Source organism: Melanostigma gelatinosum (assembly GCF_949748355.1).
Source record: "Melanostigma gelatinosum genome assembly, chromosome: 9".
Lineage (NCBI taxonomy): Eukaryota > Metazoa > Chordata > Actinopteri > Perciformes > Zoarcidae > Melanostigma > Melanostigma gelatinosum.
In genome coordinates this window covers 22,618,229-22,637,937 of record NC_136642.1, presented here as the reverse complement: position 1 = coordinate 22,637,937, position 19,709 = coordinate 22,618,229, and the positions used below count along the sequence as shown (strand labels likewise).

The 19,709-nt window shown below is 42.9% G+C and overlaps 1 protein-coding gene across 1 annotated transcript in view; it reads right to left on the bottom strand.

Annotated features, from left to right (window-relative positions):
- Positions 1 to 19,709, bottom strand: part of LOC306782529 (IgGFc-binding protein-like) — a 36,009-nt gene that overhangs the window by 2,318 nt on the left and 13,982 nt on the right. The window contains exons 17-33 of the mRNA XM_079275935.1: positions 19,501 to 19,670; positions 16,002 to 16,216; positions 15,681 to 15,875; positions 14,417 to 14,605; positions 13,789 to 14,228; positions 12,444 to 12,562; positions 11,521 to 11,717; positions 10,977 to 11,115; positions 9,840 to 10,022; positions 8,693 to 8,838; positions 7,432 to 7,778; positions 6,739 to 6,962; positions 6,072 to 6,213; positions 5,627 to 5,963; positions 4,824 to 4,940; positions 4,087 to 4,194; positions 681 to 876 (exon numbers count right to left, since the gene is read on the bottom strand). Of these exons, the coding sequence (XP_079132061.1) occupies positions 681 to 876; positions 4,087 to 4,194; positions 4,824 to 4,940; positions 5,627 to 5,963; positions 6,072 to 6,213; positions 6,739 to 6,962; positions 7,432 to 7,778; positions 8,693 to 8,838; positions 9,840 to 10,022; positions 10,977 to 11,115; positions 11,521 to 11,717; positions 12,444 to 12,562; positions 13,789 to 14,228; positions 14,417 to 14,605; positions 15,681 to 15,875; positions 16,002 to 16,216; positions 19,501 to 19,670 (3,464 nt within the window). The remainder of the gene's footprint in view (positions 1 to 680; positions 877 to 4,086; positions 4,195 to 4,823; positions 4,941 to 5,626; positions 5,964 to 6,071; positions 6,214 to 6,738; positions 6,963 to 7,431; positions 7,779 to 8,692; positions 8,839 to 9,839; positions 10,023 to 10,976; positions 11,116 to 11,520; positions 11,718 to 12,443; positions 12,563 to 13,788; positions 14,229 to 14,416; positions 14,606 to 15,680; positions 15,876 to 16,001; positions 16,217 to 19,500; positions 19,671 to 19,709) is intronic.

Below are 19,709 nucleotides of genomic sequence, written 5' to 3'. Positions count from 1 at the left end.
AATGGTTAATTGTGATTTGTTTATTTGCAGAATGCTTTTTTAACCTTACCATAACTGAATCCATTCATAGTGTGAACGGCAGTGCAGATCATTTCTGCCCCCTTAGTGCCCCTCCAACTAGGTCCACCCGAGTAAGATTGCCATCGTGACTTGATATGACACTGATGTGTAAAATTGGCATATATTTTCATAAAGAGGTGCATGTCTGTGAGTATGACGGGGTGAAGGGGGATATATCATTTCTGTGTAAACACAACTTAATAAAAAAATAAATGTGGGCATTTTACGGGAAAAACGTTGCGGGATTATAAATTTATGAAAAAAACCTCTGAATTCCGTTGCTCCTAAAGTAGGTGTTAATATCTTCTGATATACAGTCCATGGTTAATAGGAAAGTTCCTGAGAGATAAATATCCATGTTTTCTTTCGTGAACATAAATAAATATCAATATTCCTCGACAACTTCTGTCTTTGACTAAACAAAGGTGTTTCTCTTTCATTTCAGCACCAGGTGTTTATAAATCGACTTTAATCTCGGTAATTGAGACATTTTTCTCCAAATATTACCCCCTCCCCCAACTCCATAATAATTATTTTGTTTACCTACAATGGCCCTAAAAAAGGCACTAACGATGCAGAGCACAACAGTGAAGATAAATAGCACAGCATGAGCTGCTTACAGTCACGGGAGCAGCCCTCCACGTTCGCCACCCACTGGCTCTGTCCAAACTCATTGGCGTTGGAAGCCAACTTCCCATCAGGCAACATTAGGTCATCAGCAGGGTCAACATTGAAGTTTCCACAAAGGCCGTTGGTTTCGCTTTGATAACTAGTCGCCAGCTCCACCCTCACTGAACTCGAAAAGTCAAAGGAGACCTTTAACAATGTGAAGATAAAAGGAAAGTTGTATCAAAGTTCAAGCTGAGACATATTGGCAGGTAGCATTAGGAGTACCACTACAGATCACTGACACAGACAGTGGACCAACGGCAGTGAACTATATGATCGCCGTTAAGGAGGTCTCTAGCATTTTTCTAATTGTAATCTGGAGGGGAGTTAGACACTGTTCATTTGCATGTATTACACATTCGTAACCATACAAAGCTGGTTAAAAATCAACAAACTTTCCCTTTCAGCACATAAATGAGTGATTTGACAATATTTAAGAACTTGTTAATGACATGTGACGGCCCCTGTCTCTAATCATTGCAAGTATGCTTTTGTCCCTCTGTCTCTAGAGAGCGGATTGCCTGATGCGGAGCACCTGGTCCAGGAACAGGGAGGGCATAAAACCCTGATCTAGCGTTGCTAGATCAGGCTCGTCCAGCTTTTTTCCCGTTTATGCTGTGATTTGGATTGATTGTTTGCTTCCACCTTGGTTTACTTGTGCCGCCGGTAAACGTAGCTGCTCATGTGAGTATTGATTCAAGGCAACGGGGTTGGGATATAGCTACTGGGTAAGTTACGTACATATTTATTTTTTTTTGGTCTTCCTTATCCGGACTTGGTGAAGGGGGGGTGCGTGGTTATGATTGTGCTGCAGCGAGATGACTCCGGCAAGTTGCTCAGTGCGTAATTCCATCAAAGTGGTGCGGAGTTTTCCCTGATAGACTGTAGCAACGTTGCCCTTTGGGTTCGTTGAGCTGGTTTTCTGTAGTGCTGTGGCGAACGTGGTTGAAGCTTGCTTGGGAGCATGTCCGTGGTTTCAGGAGAGTTCCTAGCTTGCTAGTCGCTCTGCTAAACCAGCGGTCTTCAGTGCATAAATACCCACCACAAGTAGCTGCATGAAGACTAGGGATGAGCTTAGTTAGCTGCGTTGATTTGTAGATAGCGGGATGACTCCAAACCGAGGTGAGGGTTATTCCTCATTGCGCACAGGGGTAAACTTTGAGGTGTCGGTCGGGTTCGGCTGGGTGCGTCAATGTGGATTTATTCGGTGGATGATCGTTGTGGAAATGTCTGAGGTTGAGGCGTTCATTGCCGCTCCATCTCAGGAGTCCCTGGATATATGCACAAGAGAGCAGTTGCTCTTGATTGCAGATCATTATTCAGTGGTGGTTATAGGAGATAAACGCATCAAGGAGAACATTAAATATGCTATCAAGTCAAAATTGACCGAGATAGGACTGTTTGCTGGGGGTAAACAAGAGTCGTCTTCGATTCCTACTGCTGTATCTTTTCAAACTCATGGATTATCGTTTGAGCAACAGAAGGAGATTTTGCTGTTGTTCATGCTCCTTTCATTCGAGACAGATTTGTGTCACTTTTGGGAAGTGAGATAAAGGTCCCGATAAAAATCTTGAGGGATACAGGGGCCTATGATTCGTATATCGTTGACTCTGTTTTGCCTTTTTCTGAGGAGACTGACACTGGTGACTGTGTTCTCAGTCGTGGGATGGGATTGAAGATTCTCCCTGTTCCGTTGCACAGGATGGTGCTGGACTGTGAGCTGGTTAACGGGGAGATAGCTGTTGGTGTGCGTCCGGCATTGCCTATTGAAGGTATACATTTTATTTTGGGCAACGGCTTGGCTGGTAGCAGAGTTTGGACGGACACTCTTCCCGCGCCGGTGGTCACATGCTGTCCAATTGATTCTATGTCTGACGAGAGCTCCAGGGGGTTGCCGAGGTCTTTTCATCCTGCGTTTTTACACGAGCTATGAGCAAATCAGATCCTGACATGTTATCGGACGACGCGGTCGAGGTAGTTTTGGAGGTCCCATCTCTGTCGGAGCTTCCTGTGTCATTGTCGCACAGTGAGGTAGTAGAGGAGCAACGTGGGGATTGGTCTTTGAAGGAAGTATTTGAGCGAGTTTGGCCTGTTTCTGAGATAAATAGTGCAGCCAATGGTTACTTCTTGCAGAATGGGGTGTTGTTCAGAAAATGGGTTCCCATGGGGGAGGATTGTGTGAGAAATGATGTTTTCCAAATGGTGGTGCCAACTAAGTTTCGTCCTCTTGTCTTGGAAGTAGCACATGACAAGAGTGGACACTTTGGAGTTCGGAAAACATACCTTAACATTCTGAAACATTTCTTTTGGCCGTGTGTCAAAAGGGATGTGGCCGCATACATTAAAACATGTCATGTATGCCAGCTAACAGGAAAACCAAATCAGAAGATCAAGCCGGCGCCACTGCAGCCTATCCCGGCTCTGAGTGAACCATTTACACACCTCATTGTGGACTGTGTGGGTCCGTTGCCAGGTTCCAAGTCTGGTTGTAAATATTTGCTCACAGTGATGTGCCAAACTACCAGGTACCCGGCGGCTTATCCGTTGAGGTCAATAAATAAACATTTTACATTACTATCATCTGTTGTGTGTGCCGTATTTGTCATGGCCTAAGGGCCGGGTTATGACAAATATTATATAAACACATTAATTTATAAGTCCCCATCATCCATACCTTTGAAAATAATCTCCTTATCGTATTAAAATGTCTTGTGAGAGGCCTTGTGATCTGCTCTTTAAAGTCGAAATTAAATTAAAACTGGCCCTTTTAGTCCATTAAGATCACATCCCCGTACTGTATGCAAACAAATGTGCAAAAAATATTTTCTTCGTGTATTTTTATATAAAACTCCATTAATCTTTTCTTCCATTTCTTCAATAATATCATGACATCCGTCCATCAATCAACCTGCAACTTTAGGCGATCAAGGAGGTGTGTGAGGAGCCACAGTCCTCTGTAGCACCGTACATTCTAAGCCCGCCCACTTTGAAACGGTCCAATCAAATGCAAAGGATATGATGTAATTCCCTCTTGTGACTGAACACCACTCAAATACAGTGTTCACTGGGTCATAGGTCACGATACAGAAGCTAAAGACGGTCTAACATCCGTTTCACTCGGATGATAAGAGAACGTGGCTACAATTCAAAATGTCTTCACAACTAAATTGTTCTTAATACTAGAAGTGTTGACCTACTGTTGTTATGCATGCAGCCGAGGTACTCACGGTACTTGTAACACGTGGCGTCAACACAATATGCTTTGATGGCCCTAATCACATTAAAGTTAAGACAAAGGTTGACTAAAAAGTTTTATAGATACTTTATCAATGGCGGTGTATGCTTTGGTGTTTATACCTTCAGAAAGTTGGTCTCAACGATAGCCTCTCTGTGTCTCTTATAAACCTGGACTTTTGATTGACTGGTTGAAATCCTGAAGGGTAGGTTGGTTTCAAGCCCGTCAACCTGCAGAAAATACACGCACACACACACACACACACACACACACTGGGTTATGGGTTGTATTTGTACTTCTGCTTCCCATGCTGGAGGCAATATTAGCTTATTGTTTGAATATTGGTAAGTAACAGGAAATGTCATCAGAGAAATGCCACAGATATGTTTCAAGTGATTTGGAAACAATGTCATCATGACAGTTTGTCCAACAGAGGGCAGTACTGTATTTTTAAATATCCCTGTCAGTACCAGGCAGCAACCTCCGGGTCTAAAAAGTGAACAATGCTGCAGTGCCTTAAACTTGCATTATTTCTACTGGCCATCAGGGGGCGACTCCTCTTGTTGCAAAAAGAAGTCAGATTCTATAGAAGTCTATGAGAAAATGACCCTACTTCTCACTTGATTTATTACCTCGGTAAACATGAGGGAATTCAGCCGATCGGCCTTGTACGGCCATGTTTTTGCAGGTCACACATGCGCCGCATGATAGTTTATGTGGGCACTCAGCGGCACAGACGGAAACGTTCCAACCACACAGTCAAAACAAATCGCAAGAGGAACGTCAGGCAAAAATGTACGCCATGTTTGATTCACACTGCACCCCTGTGAAGGGGTGTGTGTGTGTGTGTGTTCCTCACCAGCACTCTGCCTGGGTTGTCCACTGACAGCGTATACGTGCTGCCATAGACATTAACAGTCACCACTTTAGCGTATGACACTCTTTTGTTGCCACGGTTGTTATTCTCCAGGGTGACCTGCAATTCACCGAAAGAGGAGTAGAGAGGACAGATAGGAGGGAAACGGAACAAATCCAATGGAGGAATTAGTTAGGATATATGATGCAAATCTTTGTTCTTTTGACATCGATGTACAAGACAGGAGTCTTTCTTCCCTCAGATCTTTAACGAAAGTAAAAGCAGAAATATCCCCATTTAAAAATACTCCGTTGCAAGGAAAATTCCTACATGGAAAATATCACTAAAAAGTACAAAAGCATCATCATCAAAATGTACTTAAAAGTGTGTCAGTGATATGCCAATTATCGAAGAATCGGTCATCTCTTTTAAATCACTTTATAAAACACATGTTTATAGACTGCTTGTATGTGGTGTCGTCACTTTTCTGTTTTATTTTTATTTGTTGATTTTACTAAATTATTTTACTAAATTATTATTATTTATTTTATTTATTTCTCAGTTGACTTTTATCGTATCGACTGTCTCACTGAGCTTTCTGTTATTGTTATTATTGCCTTGCTTTTGCTGCTTTGTCTGTCAAAGTGCTATATCAATCAATTATTATTATTATTTTCCCAAACCAAACTCCTGTTTCCATGTTGATTTCAATTTGCACAATCTATTGTGTAAATGTAAAGAAGCGGCCCAGTGGACGTGCGGTGGAGAACTTCATGGCGCACTGTTCTGTTTGGTGCTCAGCTCACCTCAAAGTGCGTCAGACCCGTGGTGCCTGCACGCACACTGGCCAGCCTGTAGACACAGTTGCCCTGGAAGTCGAACTTGCGTCCATCGAAGGAGAGGAAGTGCGGATCTCCGTGTGCGCTGCAAGACTTAAAGCCGACTGGGTAGCAGTCTTGCACCCCGTCCACGACATCGCACTTCTCTCCGGTTCGACAGCCGGTCTGCTCGCATTTCACCTTTTGTGTCGCTGCGTCACACACACATTTCTCGCTACACAGCGAGTCGGCCCAGAACGTGTCACCCGGTTGGTAGTAAAGGCCCTCGTGGCTACAGCCGCAGCCCGTCTCCCTGATAACACACCTGACAGAAGCAAAGACACCCGGAACAAAAGGATGTCAATCAGAGCGCAGGGACGAGGTCTGACTGTACGGAAGACATTAGTCAGGAACGGGGGGACATTATACTCACGTTTGACCACTCTGCACATATCCCTTGTCACAGAAACAGCCTTCCACACAGATTTTAGGGCAAACCTCCGGCTGAGCACCACAGGTGGGGGGACACGCCGAGCCGCACATGCTGTAGTGGCTGTGGGCTGGACAGTCAAGAGCTGGAGGCACAACAACAAGAGCGGGGAAGAGTTTAGGAGATCCACACACGACGAAGCACATTCAAAACACCATTTTAAAACTATTCGATCCAAGTTTTGACCCTTTAAATTGTAGATTTATGCACATCTATTTATGCCATGCATTAATCCAGAATTATAATCATTTATAAATATCTCAGCACCAAACCATTGGAAACCAATGGACAGGATGGATGGATGCAGAATCAGCTTGGATCCACTTGGGTATCAGTCATATTGGTATACAGACCAGAGACCTGCAGCTATACAATGGGACTTAATATAACAATTTTATTAGACTAAATATTATTTGGACCCACCTTGACTTTTGTCCCGGGTCAACTGAAAGCACCTGTGAAGACCTCTAGTCTATATATATATATATATATATATATATATATAGCCAGCGTTCAGTTTAAATTTAGAACATGGAGGTGAGTGACTTCACGTCTGTCTGTCGTGTTTCCGTCTACATAAATGTTCTCTGTGTGTATTGTGTAAACTCACAGCAGTTGCCCAGTTGTCTCCATGACGACACAGACACTCCCACCTGCTGGCACTCTGCCATGTAGTTGCCCAGGGCCTCACACAGTACTTGTCCCCGTCCGTCATTGATGCAGACGTCATACAAACAGTCTGACGCAATCTCTGCTATGGGCACCTTATCATGGCACCCAGAGAAAGGCCCCTTCTTGTCGCTCATGATCCCACAGTAGTCTGGACCAGTGTACCTGAGGAGCAAAGGGGTTTATCGTCAGCTCACTCATATGAATGTACATATGATAATTAGTGCATTTACTCAAGTTCTGTACTTAAGTACAATTTTGAGGTACATGTACTTGAGAATATCCATTTTAATGTAATCTTCTACTCCAATACATCCATGATCCGTCTCCTGTACTACTGTCAGGATATAGTGACAGTTAAAAAAAGATGTTTGAATAAAGTTACCAACTGTAGCTTTAATGTAACACTTATGAACATTCTGCAGAATGACTTACTTTTGTTAAAGTATATGTTGATGCTAAAACGTATTATTTGGAATCCAGGACTTTGACTGTGCTTTGGGTTTAGTGCTAATTATCAGATTCACAGTAAAAAGCAACTAGACCTTTACAATCCAAAAAGACCTGGAAATCTCGCTTTCAACAAAATGAGACCTTTAAGTTAATGGAAAAGTCAATGTTACTATAACATTACTTTGTGCGGTCGCTGTCCGAGCACTGAGGACACTCGTCCTCGCAGTAATGGTAACAGAATGGGTCGTAGTCTTCGATGCTCCATGTCTCTGCCCACTGTGTCACGTTAACAGCTGTGCTGCCGTCGACGGTTGTCAGTTCATCCTCCTTGTCGCCGTTGTAGTTGCCACAGAGCCCACCGACATTACCATAGTAGCTGCTAGTGAGGGTCACCATGATAAGTGTGGACCAATCAAAAGTAACTTCGACGCCAATATCACTCCGGAGTGTGCCTCTAATTCCAGATTGTGTTATGGAGATGCGGCCATCATCAAGAATGACAGGAAGCTCTGACTTTATTCCGTTCAACTGGAGAGAGAGGGAGAGACACGGTGGTGATGAAATCAAATGTTTATTGTATGATGATGATTTAGCGCTGCTGCCCCCTACTAAAGGACTTTGGGCATGTTCGAAATATTCTGCCATCCTTAAAGATAAATGTCAAAACTAAAGTATTTCATTAATTGAAATATCATCAACAGCATTGGTTGCGAAAGAACTAAAAGAAAAGGTAAAGGGGGCATTTTACGCCTCAAAAAGCTGGCTTAAAATATACTCAAGGCAGTTATTAAACCAATCGTACATATAAGGTGGTGAAATATGGTATCCCATCAGACAAAGCACATTTTTTAATTTGGAAAAAACATCCGGTTGAAACTTTACATGTGAATTGTCGGGCCACGGCAAGATAAAGCGTGCCTTGGGCTGCATTCATTTAAAATCCGGCACCTTCCCGCAGGTCTGTGAGTCAATATGGATGTGTTTACTTCCTCATCAGAAAATAACGTTTTTATCTAGCTCGCTCAACTACCTTCAACACTCTATCTCTCGATCTCCTTCACTCGTTCAGCTGGAGAGGAGGGGCGAATTCTGAATGCTGTGTTAACGAACAGCCACCGAAATCTTTTACTTTGAAAACATGCAACCCGTGTTCATCTCAAACTCACTAGCTGTCAACCCAATGTCACGCCTAATGTGAGTTGTTGTATTCCCCAACGATCCCAAGAAACAGTATTTTAGAAAGTACAATGTCATCATTACTTACTGCAATGATGGCTGGCACAACCAAAATAGCTTTACAAAACATTTAATATGACACATAATATAATAATATAATTGTGTCAATGAAAAAGATTGAATCCGATTGATTTCCAGTGTAACTAAGAATTGTGCATGAAAGGTTGGTGGTGTTGACACAGTCCATGTATTGAAGTAAGACCCACCAATACGAAGCCTCTGTCGGTGTTTGGGAGGGTTATCTGGTGGCCCAACATCTCCACGAGGGCTGAACGCACAAAGGAGCCTTCAGAGTTCCCACGGAGCTCATTCTTGGTGGTCACAGTTACTTCTGGCAGGGAGGAGTCAAGACCTGAGGAAGTCAGAATAATTCATGTTAACGCTAGCAAGACAGCGTGTCAACTTTATAACAACTGCTTAATGTGACATGCAGTCTTTTAGTTCACAAATGTTGGCTGGTTGATTGGAAGTATTCATTATGCAACACTACATCAGCATCCCTTCCATCTTGACGTAAAAAAACTGCTACCTTAACAGATAAATGTGCATTTCTGTAACCGGCAATCAAATGGTGCTCGTTTCCAGCGAATGCGTGATATAAATCTCTGCTGTAACAAATAACGGTCGCTGAAACTATACTTCTGACATTGGGTTTTCTTTGACCAATCTAAAAAAATCAAGAATTTTTTAAGTAGCCGACTAGTTAACAAAAAGTATAAAAGTTAATTATTCACATGCGTTTGTGTGTGTGTAGTAGCCCATTCAAGGCAACACAATGGGGCAATAGTAAAATCAAGCAATGATAAATGTTAATTTTGTCGTCAATGTAATTTGAATGCAAAAACGGCTGTGAAATTACTCACAGCTGGTGCACTGGGCTGCAGGTAGGGGTGTCACTTTATACGTGTATTGACCATAACCGGGACATTTAAAGCTACAATAGGGAACTTTCTTTTTGTGTTGATTTTGGCGGTCCCTGTGGACAAAAGGGGTCGTGTCTCAGAGCGCCACAGTCCCTTTAGGAAACCTCTCGTTTGTCAGTGGATCCAAGAGGTGACGTCAACGTCGAAGCTAAAAAGGATCAAGTGTGTGACCTGGTCTCTGTTTATTTGTAATTTCATTTCATTTCATTTCCTTTAAATTAATGAGTTGCAAATGACGTACATACTGTATATACTGAGGTTATGCAATACAATGTATTGAGATATGTCTGGCAACTCCCTCCTCGCAAGACGCGCTGCATTATTTTGAACACAGAGTTGTATTTCATTGTTACTGAAGAAAACTATTGTGCTGCATGAACCCCGAGCAGAGCAAAGAAATAGATATCTCTGTGTTAAGGTAACTGCGAACCTGTGGTGTTGACGAGGACGTAGGTGCAGGTTCCCTGGAACGAGTAGTCGACGGCGTCAAACGTTTTGTAGTGCGGGTCGCCGAAACCATAGCATGAGGCCGTGGAATCAGGTACACACACTCCTTGATCATCTGACACCTCACAGTGCTCCTTCACCCTGCAATGAACTTCCGCACAAGGGTCTGGAACACATACAGCATCAGCATTCATCAATTATATTATTATGAGTGTAAAAATGTATAACTCAAGTTGAGAGAAATATTGGTTATAGCTACATTTGAACATAAATGGGTGAACAAAGCAAAAAGGTCTTGGCTCCTCCAGATTTTTGTCTCTGGAGAATCTAAAAGCTTGCACTGTTATCTCCATTTGAATGACTCATCAAATGTTGTCCCTCTCAACGACAGCAGGCTTTTCATGCTGCTTTTGTTCCAATTGAAATATGTGAGGATCGCACTACTTCCCACAGTGGCATTGAACATTCCCATGGAAGATAAATGACTGAAGCAGAACAGTTGCAAATGGAAGTATGTGGCTGGGTTGGTCGTGGATTTTTATCTTAAAGAGTAACTTAAATTGACAGTTCGCCCCAGAATCAAAACTACATATTTTCCCTCTTACATGTAGTGCTATTTATCAATCTAGATTGTTTTGGTGTGAGTTGACTAGTTTTGGAGAAATCAGCCGTAGAGATGTTTGCTTTCTCTCTGGTGGAATGGGGCGACGTGGCACTCGTCTTGTGGTGTTCAAAGCACCCAAAAAGTGCAATGGAAAAACTCAATAGCAATGTCTCCTTCCAGAAATAATGACCGTGAGTAACCTGGTCATGATTTCTGGAAAGATCATTTCTCTTGGCTTGTGGGGAGCATTACAAGCCAAGAGAATGAATCCATTATATTGGAGAGGGGGCAGACATCTCTTCTGCAGTTAACTCCAACACTCTGCAACTCACACCAAAACAACCTAGATTGATGCATAGCGCTACACTTAGAGGAAAGACACAGATTTCAGATTTTTCATCTATTTTTTTTGTCAGAGCATTTATTAAATATTGATTGCTGTCAGACAAAATTGTTTTTGAAGATGACTGCCAACCCCAGCTTTAAAAGATCACAGTCACTCAGCAAGTATTTCACCTGTAGAGTAGCAGCCAAGGATTCCATCCTTGTTGCGACACTCCTCGGTCGACTTGCAGCTTGTGCTGCTGCAGCTGAATTGTCCAGACTGGCAGGTACAGCGCTCTGAACAGTCATACGATAATACCGATGTATCCGTCTGAAAAGAGTCACTTATGCGTTAGATAGAATAAATGGCCACTGGTATGCTTAACATAGAAGATCTTATTAAGATAAACATGCATATCAATAATCATATTAACCCGGGATCATTGGACCTTGTTTTTCTGTTGTGGTGTTACTTGCTTTCATAACGCAGTACCTACCCTGTTCACCTCACCTCATGTCACTGACACACGGTAATAATGGTGAGCTGTGTAGAACATTTAATTTGAAATATTCATTTTAATCACCCAAATATTTGACCCACACCCAGCTATGTGGTGGAATCACTGAATTCAGGAGCACTGCTGGCCAGGACTAACAACAGACTAGATATTAGTAAGCTAATATTGTGCTGAATAAGCGTTACGATGAAGAAGCTGACGTGGACAACGGTGATTACCCCATAATATTGTCCATCCACCACGCAGCCACATTTATCTACTGAAACACAGCGGACTCCATCGGATATGAGGTCGTCGTCACACTCGCAGCCCTCCTGGCACACTGGGCAGGGCCCGGACTCCTCCAGAGAGGAGCAGGTGGAGGAGCAGGAAGAGGTGCACAGCTCATAGTGACTTCCTGCTGGACACTTCAGAGCTGCAAGAAGAAGAAAAAAACAAGGTCCAGAGGCTCAGTATTGAGGAGGTTTGTACGGATTTATGTTGCCTAAAATTCATAAATTGTAGCAGAGTTCCGGTTTTTAATAATCCGCAAATTCAAGGTTGTAATTTGGCACATTTAGTCATGTGCCATTGTATTAGTAGATTTGATAAGTATTAGATTAGCAGATGAAACGCGTCACAGGCTGCAGCAAGCCAGCCTCCCACATTTTCCGGTGCTTTCAAGGCCATCCAGCCCTGCCCCTTCTAATGGGAAAGCTTCTCACGATTTAACTGCACCCTGACACTGCTTACTGGACCACGGACTACCGCACTGGCCGGCCACAGTGTGTCGGAGTGCATGGCTGTGCCTCCAAGGTGGTGATAAGCAACATCAGAGCACCTCAAGGAACTGTACTGGCCCCTCTCCTCTTCACAATCTACACTTCAGACTTAAAATAAACTAGTAGTACTCCTTAAACAAGGGTTTATGTATTAAAGACAGTGAGAGTGACAAGAAGAAGACAGAAAACACAACATTTGAACAAAAAGACAAGATAACAAATGAACAAAAGAAAACACATTTCACACAGTATTTCATCCAGTGTTGTACTTTGCATCTCATGTCCACCGTGCAATGCAGCATGGGAGAATAAACACATGCAAACAAAAAGATAAGTCACATTTAGGAACAGCGAGCATCAGCCAATCAGATCAGACTTACGGCAGAAAGTGTCGCTTCTCCATTTGCTTATCTTGGAGCCAGCAAGTTGACAAGCTGTAACATAATTGTGGATGTGACGACACAGGATGTCCGCGCCCGCTTTGTCTGTGGACATCTCCCTGGAAACAAACTTTCATTTAATTACAGGAAACACCAGAAACGGTCGTATCACAAACTCCTTTTTTTTGGTGATAATTCTGATTTTGGATCTCATTTTTGCAGTTTTGTCTCCCATTTCTATCATAATAATAACCCTAACCACTACGATTCTCTGAGGGGTCAAGAAACAAAGGTCAAAAGTCATATGATCAGACAGCAAATAGCTTATCCAGAATAACTAAACCACTTTGATAGCAGGTAAAAGTGAATGTCAGTGCGCCTGCAATGTTGTTAATAATCCAATATAGGAAAACAGTGTGGTACAGAAATGTATGGAATTGTTTAGTATTCAATAATTCTCGGTGGCCTGGCCCGCTGATTGGCCCAGAGTGCCAGGCCGGTGTTAATAATGCAATATGAAATGTGCAAATATAAGCAAAAACAATACGGGGGATGCTACAGTTAGATTACTGGTTTTTACGTTCCTGCAGTGAAAAAGGGCTGAAGGAGAGTTTAGAGTCTGGGAACTAGAGACAAAGACATCATGCTGAGTCACAGTAACGTCAAGCTGGAAACACAGTTGAGGCTTTTACACATCGGGGGCGAGGCAAAGAAACAACACAAAAATGCTAAATACTCTCCTGCAAATACTTTGCATTCAAACTATTCATACCAGCAACGATGCAAATTCAATTTTCATTTCTTGCAGGCAAAGGACCAACTACCAGGGTCAGAGTAGCGCCTCGCAGTCTGTCTGAGCTAAATTGTTGTATAACCGGAGCTACTGAAAGCTATTTTATTGAGTTTTCTTTTAGCGAAAAGCTGGGAGGGAATTTTAGTTCCCCCTGGGAAACAGTTGTATATGTTGAGGGCTTTTATTGTGAAAGGTATAGAAGGAGCTGGTCTGCGTTGCCTTTGTCAAGGTTGATAGGAGATATAAAGTTTACCGTCTTGGTTCGGACTACTGAGCCTCTGTGTTGTTGTACACTATAGTGTATGTTTTGGATGTGTCAGTACCACACAACGTGATCGGTTGATGCCTTTATTTGCGGTGGGAAAGCTCAGAACAAAACCTCGCACTGGAAAAAAATGGCCGCTTTTTTGCCGCGTAATATTTGTGTCCTGTGTGAAAAAACTAAAACTTATAGTTAAGGGAATTAATTGCATGAAAAAAATGCCCCTGGTGTATAATATCCTTTAATGTGTACAATGCAACACTTAAGAGACATTCGAGATATTTCCTTGCCTGACACAAGCCTTGTAGTCCGGAGTTGGTTTCACTGTTGAGTGGCAACCTGCAAATGGGCCCTCCTGGGCTTTGATGATGTCACAGGCCTTTTCAGCGTCTGGGTCCTTCTGTTTATCTGTCTTAGGGCAGGAAGTGGCACCACAGCCCGTGTCACAAGGAACGTCGTCCTCCGTTACGACCCAGGCTGCTGATGTGTCTGTTGAATCCTTGCCTGCTGTTGATGTCAGGTCGTCCTCTGGACTACCGTTATAGTCGCCGCAGAGACCACGTGTCGTGTCGCTATAGGTGGACGGGATTTGTAGGAACACTCCCGCAACACTGTCGTAGGTCAGCTTCAGATCAAACTCAGTTGTAATGATGATGTTGATGCCATTTTGATGTACTCGCACTTTTCCGTCAGCCAGTGACACAGGAAGGTAGACTTTGACGTTATCGACCTGAGACATAGATGGGTACAAATTATTTCATCACATTAGCTCTGTCCACCTCAGGAGCTGCTGCATCGTTAGAAAGATCTACATTTCAACCAAATGGACTAAAAAATGAATAAGAAGTAGCTATTTTTCCATTAAGGCCAGAACATTATGTTCGCAAAGTTACCAGATGAGGTTTAATGTTATCATACCTTGATTTCCCAAACAACCCCGGTCTCCATAGTGATTTCCACGTTGTAAACCTTGAGCTGCACACTGCGAGAGACTTCGCCATCCTTACTGGTTTGCTGCTGTACAAACACAGAGAAGGCTTCCATCCCTCCTTCCTGCTCTTGCACTTCTGCCAATGTGAACAGACAGTCTCCCCGCAGAGGATAATCCTAGAGGATGAAACAGAAGATATTTCAGGTTATGTCAGAACTTGGACAGTGATTGTCGACGCGAGAGGAGCGGTGAGAGTGAATCAGAAAAGTAAAGTTTAGGGTCAGACAGAGAAACAGTGAGCTGAAAGTCAGTAGAATGGCGAGAGGTCAACAGGAAGTTCAAAACCCACATGTCAAGGAACTCTTCCTATTACTAAACATATGTTAGCTGGGCATAACATATCAGTTAAGCTACATGTTGCATCAAAACCTTTCTTCTTTAAGTCGTTGAAGTACAATTGGATATGTCTCTGTGTCTTTCTGCTCAACCGGAAAGGTTGGGGCATAAAACCTTGTCGGGTCAAGATTGACCCCAAGTCGTACCTGACTCTGTCCAGACACATGGAAAATTGAGAGTTCAACCATTAAGTGACCTATAGGTTCCGGAGAGCAGTCTCTGGACATAGTTTATTAGTTCAGATTGTGTGATTGACATTTCCGTTTTATAATCTGTCTGTGGATGTTCGCGACACCTTTCACATTGGTATTTGATACATTGTTGTAAAAACATTGACATACGTACGCCTCCAGTTATGGGGGTTGCCATTTGGTTGAAATTTAATAGCAGAACCTGTTTAGGCTACAAAACTACTTCGTTGTGGTTTCGGGAAAGATTGTGGTTTGTGTTTAAATACGTATGTTTGCATGTAAATTGACTAAGTTTGTTTCATAATTTATGTAGGCGGCGGCGTTAGTTACGTCTTTAAGTTGCTTAAAAAAAGTAGGGTAAAATATGTCATCGTGGACTTGCTTTCACATGGGACACTGTCAGCGGTCTCATTGGTGAACGTCCTGAGATTGTTTCACCTGCCCATCCCCCCCAATGAGTCGTCATGACATCTCTGACCAACTCTGATGATGGAGGACCGACATTAAACGTGTACTTTAGTTTTTGTCATTATTTGAATAGAAAATAATGATAATTAAAAATAGAAAAGGTTGTCTCTGTGAAATCATCTATTTCAACAATCAAATATTTTTTGGAAAAGATCAAATAGATTAGACACATTGTGTAAGTGTAAATGTCCCTTACCTGTCCGTCAAAGGACCTGATGGTCCTGATCCCGCTCACAGAGCAGGAACCAGTGCTCTCGGGTGAACAGGAGGCCTCGCCCTCTTTCACAACACACACCTCATTGGGCGGGCAGAGGAATTCCGTATCACACTCTAAATTTCCACCGTCTGAACACACGCAACGGGAGTCACATGACTCTCCCGAAAAGAACACCTGAGAAAAAGAGCAGAGAGCCGACCACACATATCAGCGGTAGTAACAGTGGTGGCAGAAGGAGAAGTAACGATGTTAAAAACAGAAGCTGTGGAGCTTCATTTGACACTGTTGCAGCTGTCGCACCTGTCCATTTCGATAATACTGTCCATCGAACTCACAGCCGCACTCTGCCAGAGGTACACACTTGTCGTCGCTCAGCATGAATCCGTCGTCACACACGCAGCCTTCTGTGCAGAGCGCGTTGTCTTCACAGTCCAGTAGGGATGTCGGGCCGCTGCAGGTCAGCTGGCAGGGGGGGGCACACATCTCGTAGTGACTGTTAGCGCCACATGATGGAGCTGGCAGAGACGCACAAGTCAATCAGGATGAAGTTGATGCGATTATGCTCACAAACATTACAAACATGCTTGGGACCTCATTGGGACTTTTGGATAACCACTCACTAACCGAGAACATTTCAGTGACATTTAGGGAAGTAGGCTATGCTTGTTTTCCACCTCTGGCAGAATCAGTTGAGAAGATCAACATCTGATTTATCTCTATATGCCTGCATCCAGTCCAGACTGGAAGCACGACAGGGGGTGATATTTAGAGAAAACAAGATTAAAGATTCAAAAAAGATAATAGATTGAAGATTAAAGTGGCAAACTTTTGTATCGCCTGCCACCATCTAAAGAAAGTGTTATTATGGTGAGGATGGACTCTGAGGGAGGCGAAGGTCCTGAAAGATACAGTACATCGGTATGAATTGTACTTAATCCTTATGTTAGAGCTAAGTTTTTATTTTAACAATGGAATAATCGGATAAAAAAACAACAAATAAAGAGTTCGTCCTCTCTGACTGATGTCCTGTGAACGAGGCGAAGGTCATATCCATTGTCTTTCATGACCCTTTTTACCTACAAGAAACGAGAGTGTCGAAAAGCTGAGCGCAGGTGGCGAAAAACGAATCTCCAGGTTCACTGTGACATCTATAAAGAGAGACTTTGCAATTATAATTTGGAACTTAGAAATGCAAGGCAGTCATTCTTCTCTGACATCATAACCAAAAACAAGAACAATACACGCGCCTTATTTGCTACCGTCGGTAGGCTAACAAACCCTCCAGTGTCGGTAGCTGCTGAGCTCCAATCCACCTGGGCATGCAATCAATTTGCCTCCTTTTTTACTGACAAAATTCTGAAAATTAGACAAACAGTCAGTGCCTCCACACCAACCACAGGATATGTGTTGTCCCGATCTCTGAATAACATCCATTCAAATATCATGACACAATTTCATTCAATCGACCGTAGAAGCCTGGAAGACATTATACAACATCTGAAGTCATCCTCCTGCTGCTTGGATATTCTACCAACACACTTTTCAAAAATATTTCAAGCTGCATGACCACTGATGTCTTACAAATTGTAAACACATCCCTTCTCTCAGGTGTCTTCCCACAAGCCCTAAAAACTGCAGTTATTAAACCGCTCTTAAAGAAGGCTAGTTTAGACTCCGCAACGATGAAAAATTATAGGCCAATATCAAACCTCCCATTTATAAGTAAAATAATTGAAAAAGCGGTTTTCCAACAGCTGACCAACTTCTTGGCCGTAAATAAATGCTTTGACGTTTTCCAGTCAGGCTTTCGACAGCACCACAGCACTGAAACTGCTCTTGTTAAGGTTTTCAACGACATCCACTTAAACATAGACAATGGCAGAAGTTCAGTCTTCGTGTTACTGGATCTCAGTGCTGCATTCGACACGGTCGACCATGCCATACTCCTAGAAACACTAAACATCTGGCTGGGACTCTCTGGCACAGCACTTAACTGGTTTGAATCCTACTTGAAGGGCCGAGAATACTTTGTGTCTGTAGCTGATTACACATCAGAGCTGACTAAAATGACATGTGGTGTTCCCCAAGGTTCAATACTGGGGCCTCTTCTGTTCAACATCTACATGCTTCCACTAGCTGAGATTATGGAAAACAACAAAGTGTGTTATCATAATTATGCAGACGACACACAAATCTACATAACTATGTCACCAGGGGACTATAATCCCATACAAGGGCTGGGTAACTGCATTGAAAAAATCAACAACTGGATGTGCCAGAATTTTCTTCAATTAAACAAAGATAAAACAGAAGAAATTGTTTTTGGTACCAAGGATGAACAATTGAAAATCACCGCTCAGCTTCAATCACTGATGTTAAAACCCACAAACCAAGCCAGAAATCTAGGTGTAGTTATGGATTCAGACCTCAACCTGAACAGCCATATCAAGACAATTACAAAATCTATCACCTGAACAATATATCAAGGATTAGAGGACTTATGTCTCAACAGGATTTGGAAAAACTTGTCTATGCATTTATCTTCAGCAGACTGGACTACTGTAACGGTGTGTTTACAGGTCTCTGTAAAAAGTCTGTCAGAACGCTGCAGCTCGAGTCCTCACTAAGACCAGGAGGGTGGATCACATCACCGCAGTTATGATGTCTTTGCACTGGCTTCCTGTCCAACAAAGAATTGACTTTAAAATCCTGCTGTTGGTTTACAAAGCACTGAATGGTTTAGGGCCAAAATACATCTCTGATCTGCTGCTACCTTATGAACCATCCCGACCCCTTAGGTCGTCTGGGACCGGTCTACTTTCTGTTCCCAGAGTCAGAACTAAACATGGAGAAGCAGCGTTCAGTTTTTCTGCTCCACATATCTGGAACAAAGTCCCAGAAAGCTGCAGGTCTGCTGAGACCCTCAGCTCCTTTAAATCAAGATTGAAGACTTTTCTGTTTGCTGCTGCCTTTAATTGAACCACATTCAATGAATATATTAATCAATTTCCTGGATTTCTGCATTTTACTACTGTATTTTATTTCTTACACTGTTCTTAATTGCTGTTAAATCTCCTTTTCTTTTGCCTTATGTTTTGATGCTTTTAATGGTTTTATGTGAAGCACTTTGAATTAAGACCTCAGAGAGGCCGGGTTAGAGTCCCGAGGCGGGGTTGGAGTCCCACGCTATATAAAAGAACTGCACAATATATCACCATTTCCTTCGGGACCGAGTTCGTGCAAAGCGTACACTATAAAACGCAGATCGGCAGAGATCTTTTCCAGACGTGGTTTGTGTGCGAGTAGTTGCAGAATTGCGGCAGTGTATGGTTGATTGCATACAGCGTAATGTCTCAGGGAGACATCGATTAAGACCTCATAGAGGCCGGGTTAGAGTCCCGAGGCGGGGTTGGAGTCCCACGCTATTTTGTGTTTTAATGACTGTTTTTATTGTTTCAATGTATGTTTTAAATCTCCTTTACTTTTGCCTTTATGCTTTTAATGGTTTCATGTGAAGCACTTTGAATTACCTTGTTGTTGAAATGTGCTATACAAATAAACTTGCCTTGCCTTGCCTTACAATGGCTCTAATACACTTATTTTTTTCGAAGGATTTGTCTTTATCGACATCAGTAGGGCCCAGAGACTGCAGGCAACACCCTAAAATTCCTGTTCTTATTGTGAGGTTGCCAGGTTAGTGCATAGTCTGAATTCCGAACAAGTTACTCTTGGATGGATGGATGGGCAGTGGAGTTCTGGATTTTCGCAGAGGCTGTGGTTGAGTGTGTGCGTGACTTACGACAAAACTGTTCAGTTCTCCAGCTCCCCACTTCCGCTCCCGCATCCTGACAAGAGGTGCTGAAAGCTGATAGGCTGTTGCATAGGGCCGAGGCGTGGCCTCCGTACGCGCACATATCGAAAATACAGTCATTGAGGAAGGAGGAGTGGTCCAGTTTACTGTGACACTGTCTGTGTGGGCAGAGACAGAGAAGGGCACAGTCTGTATAG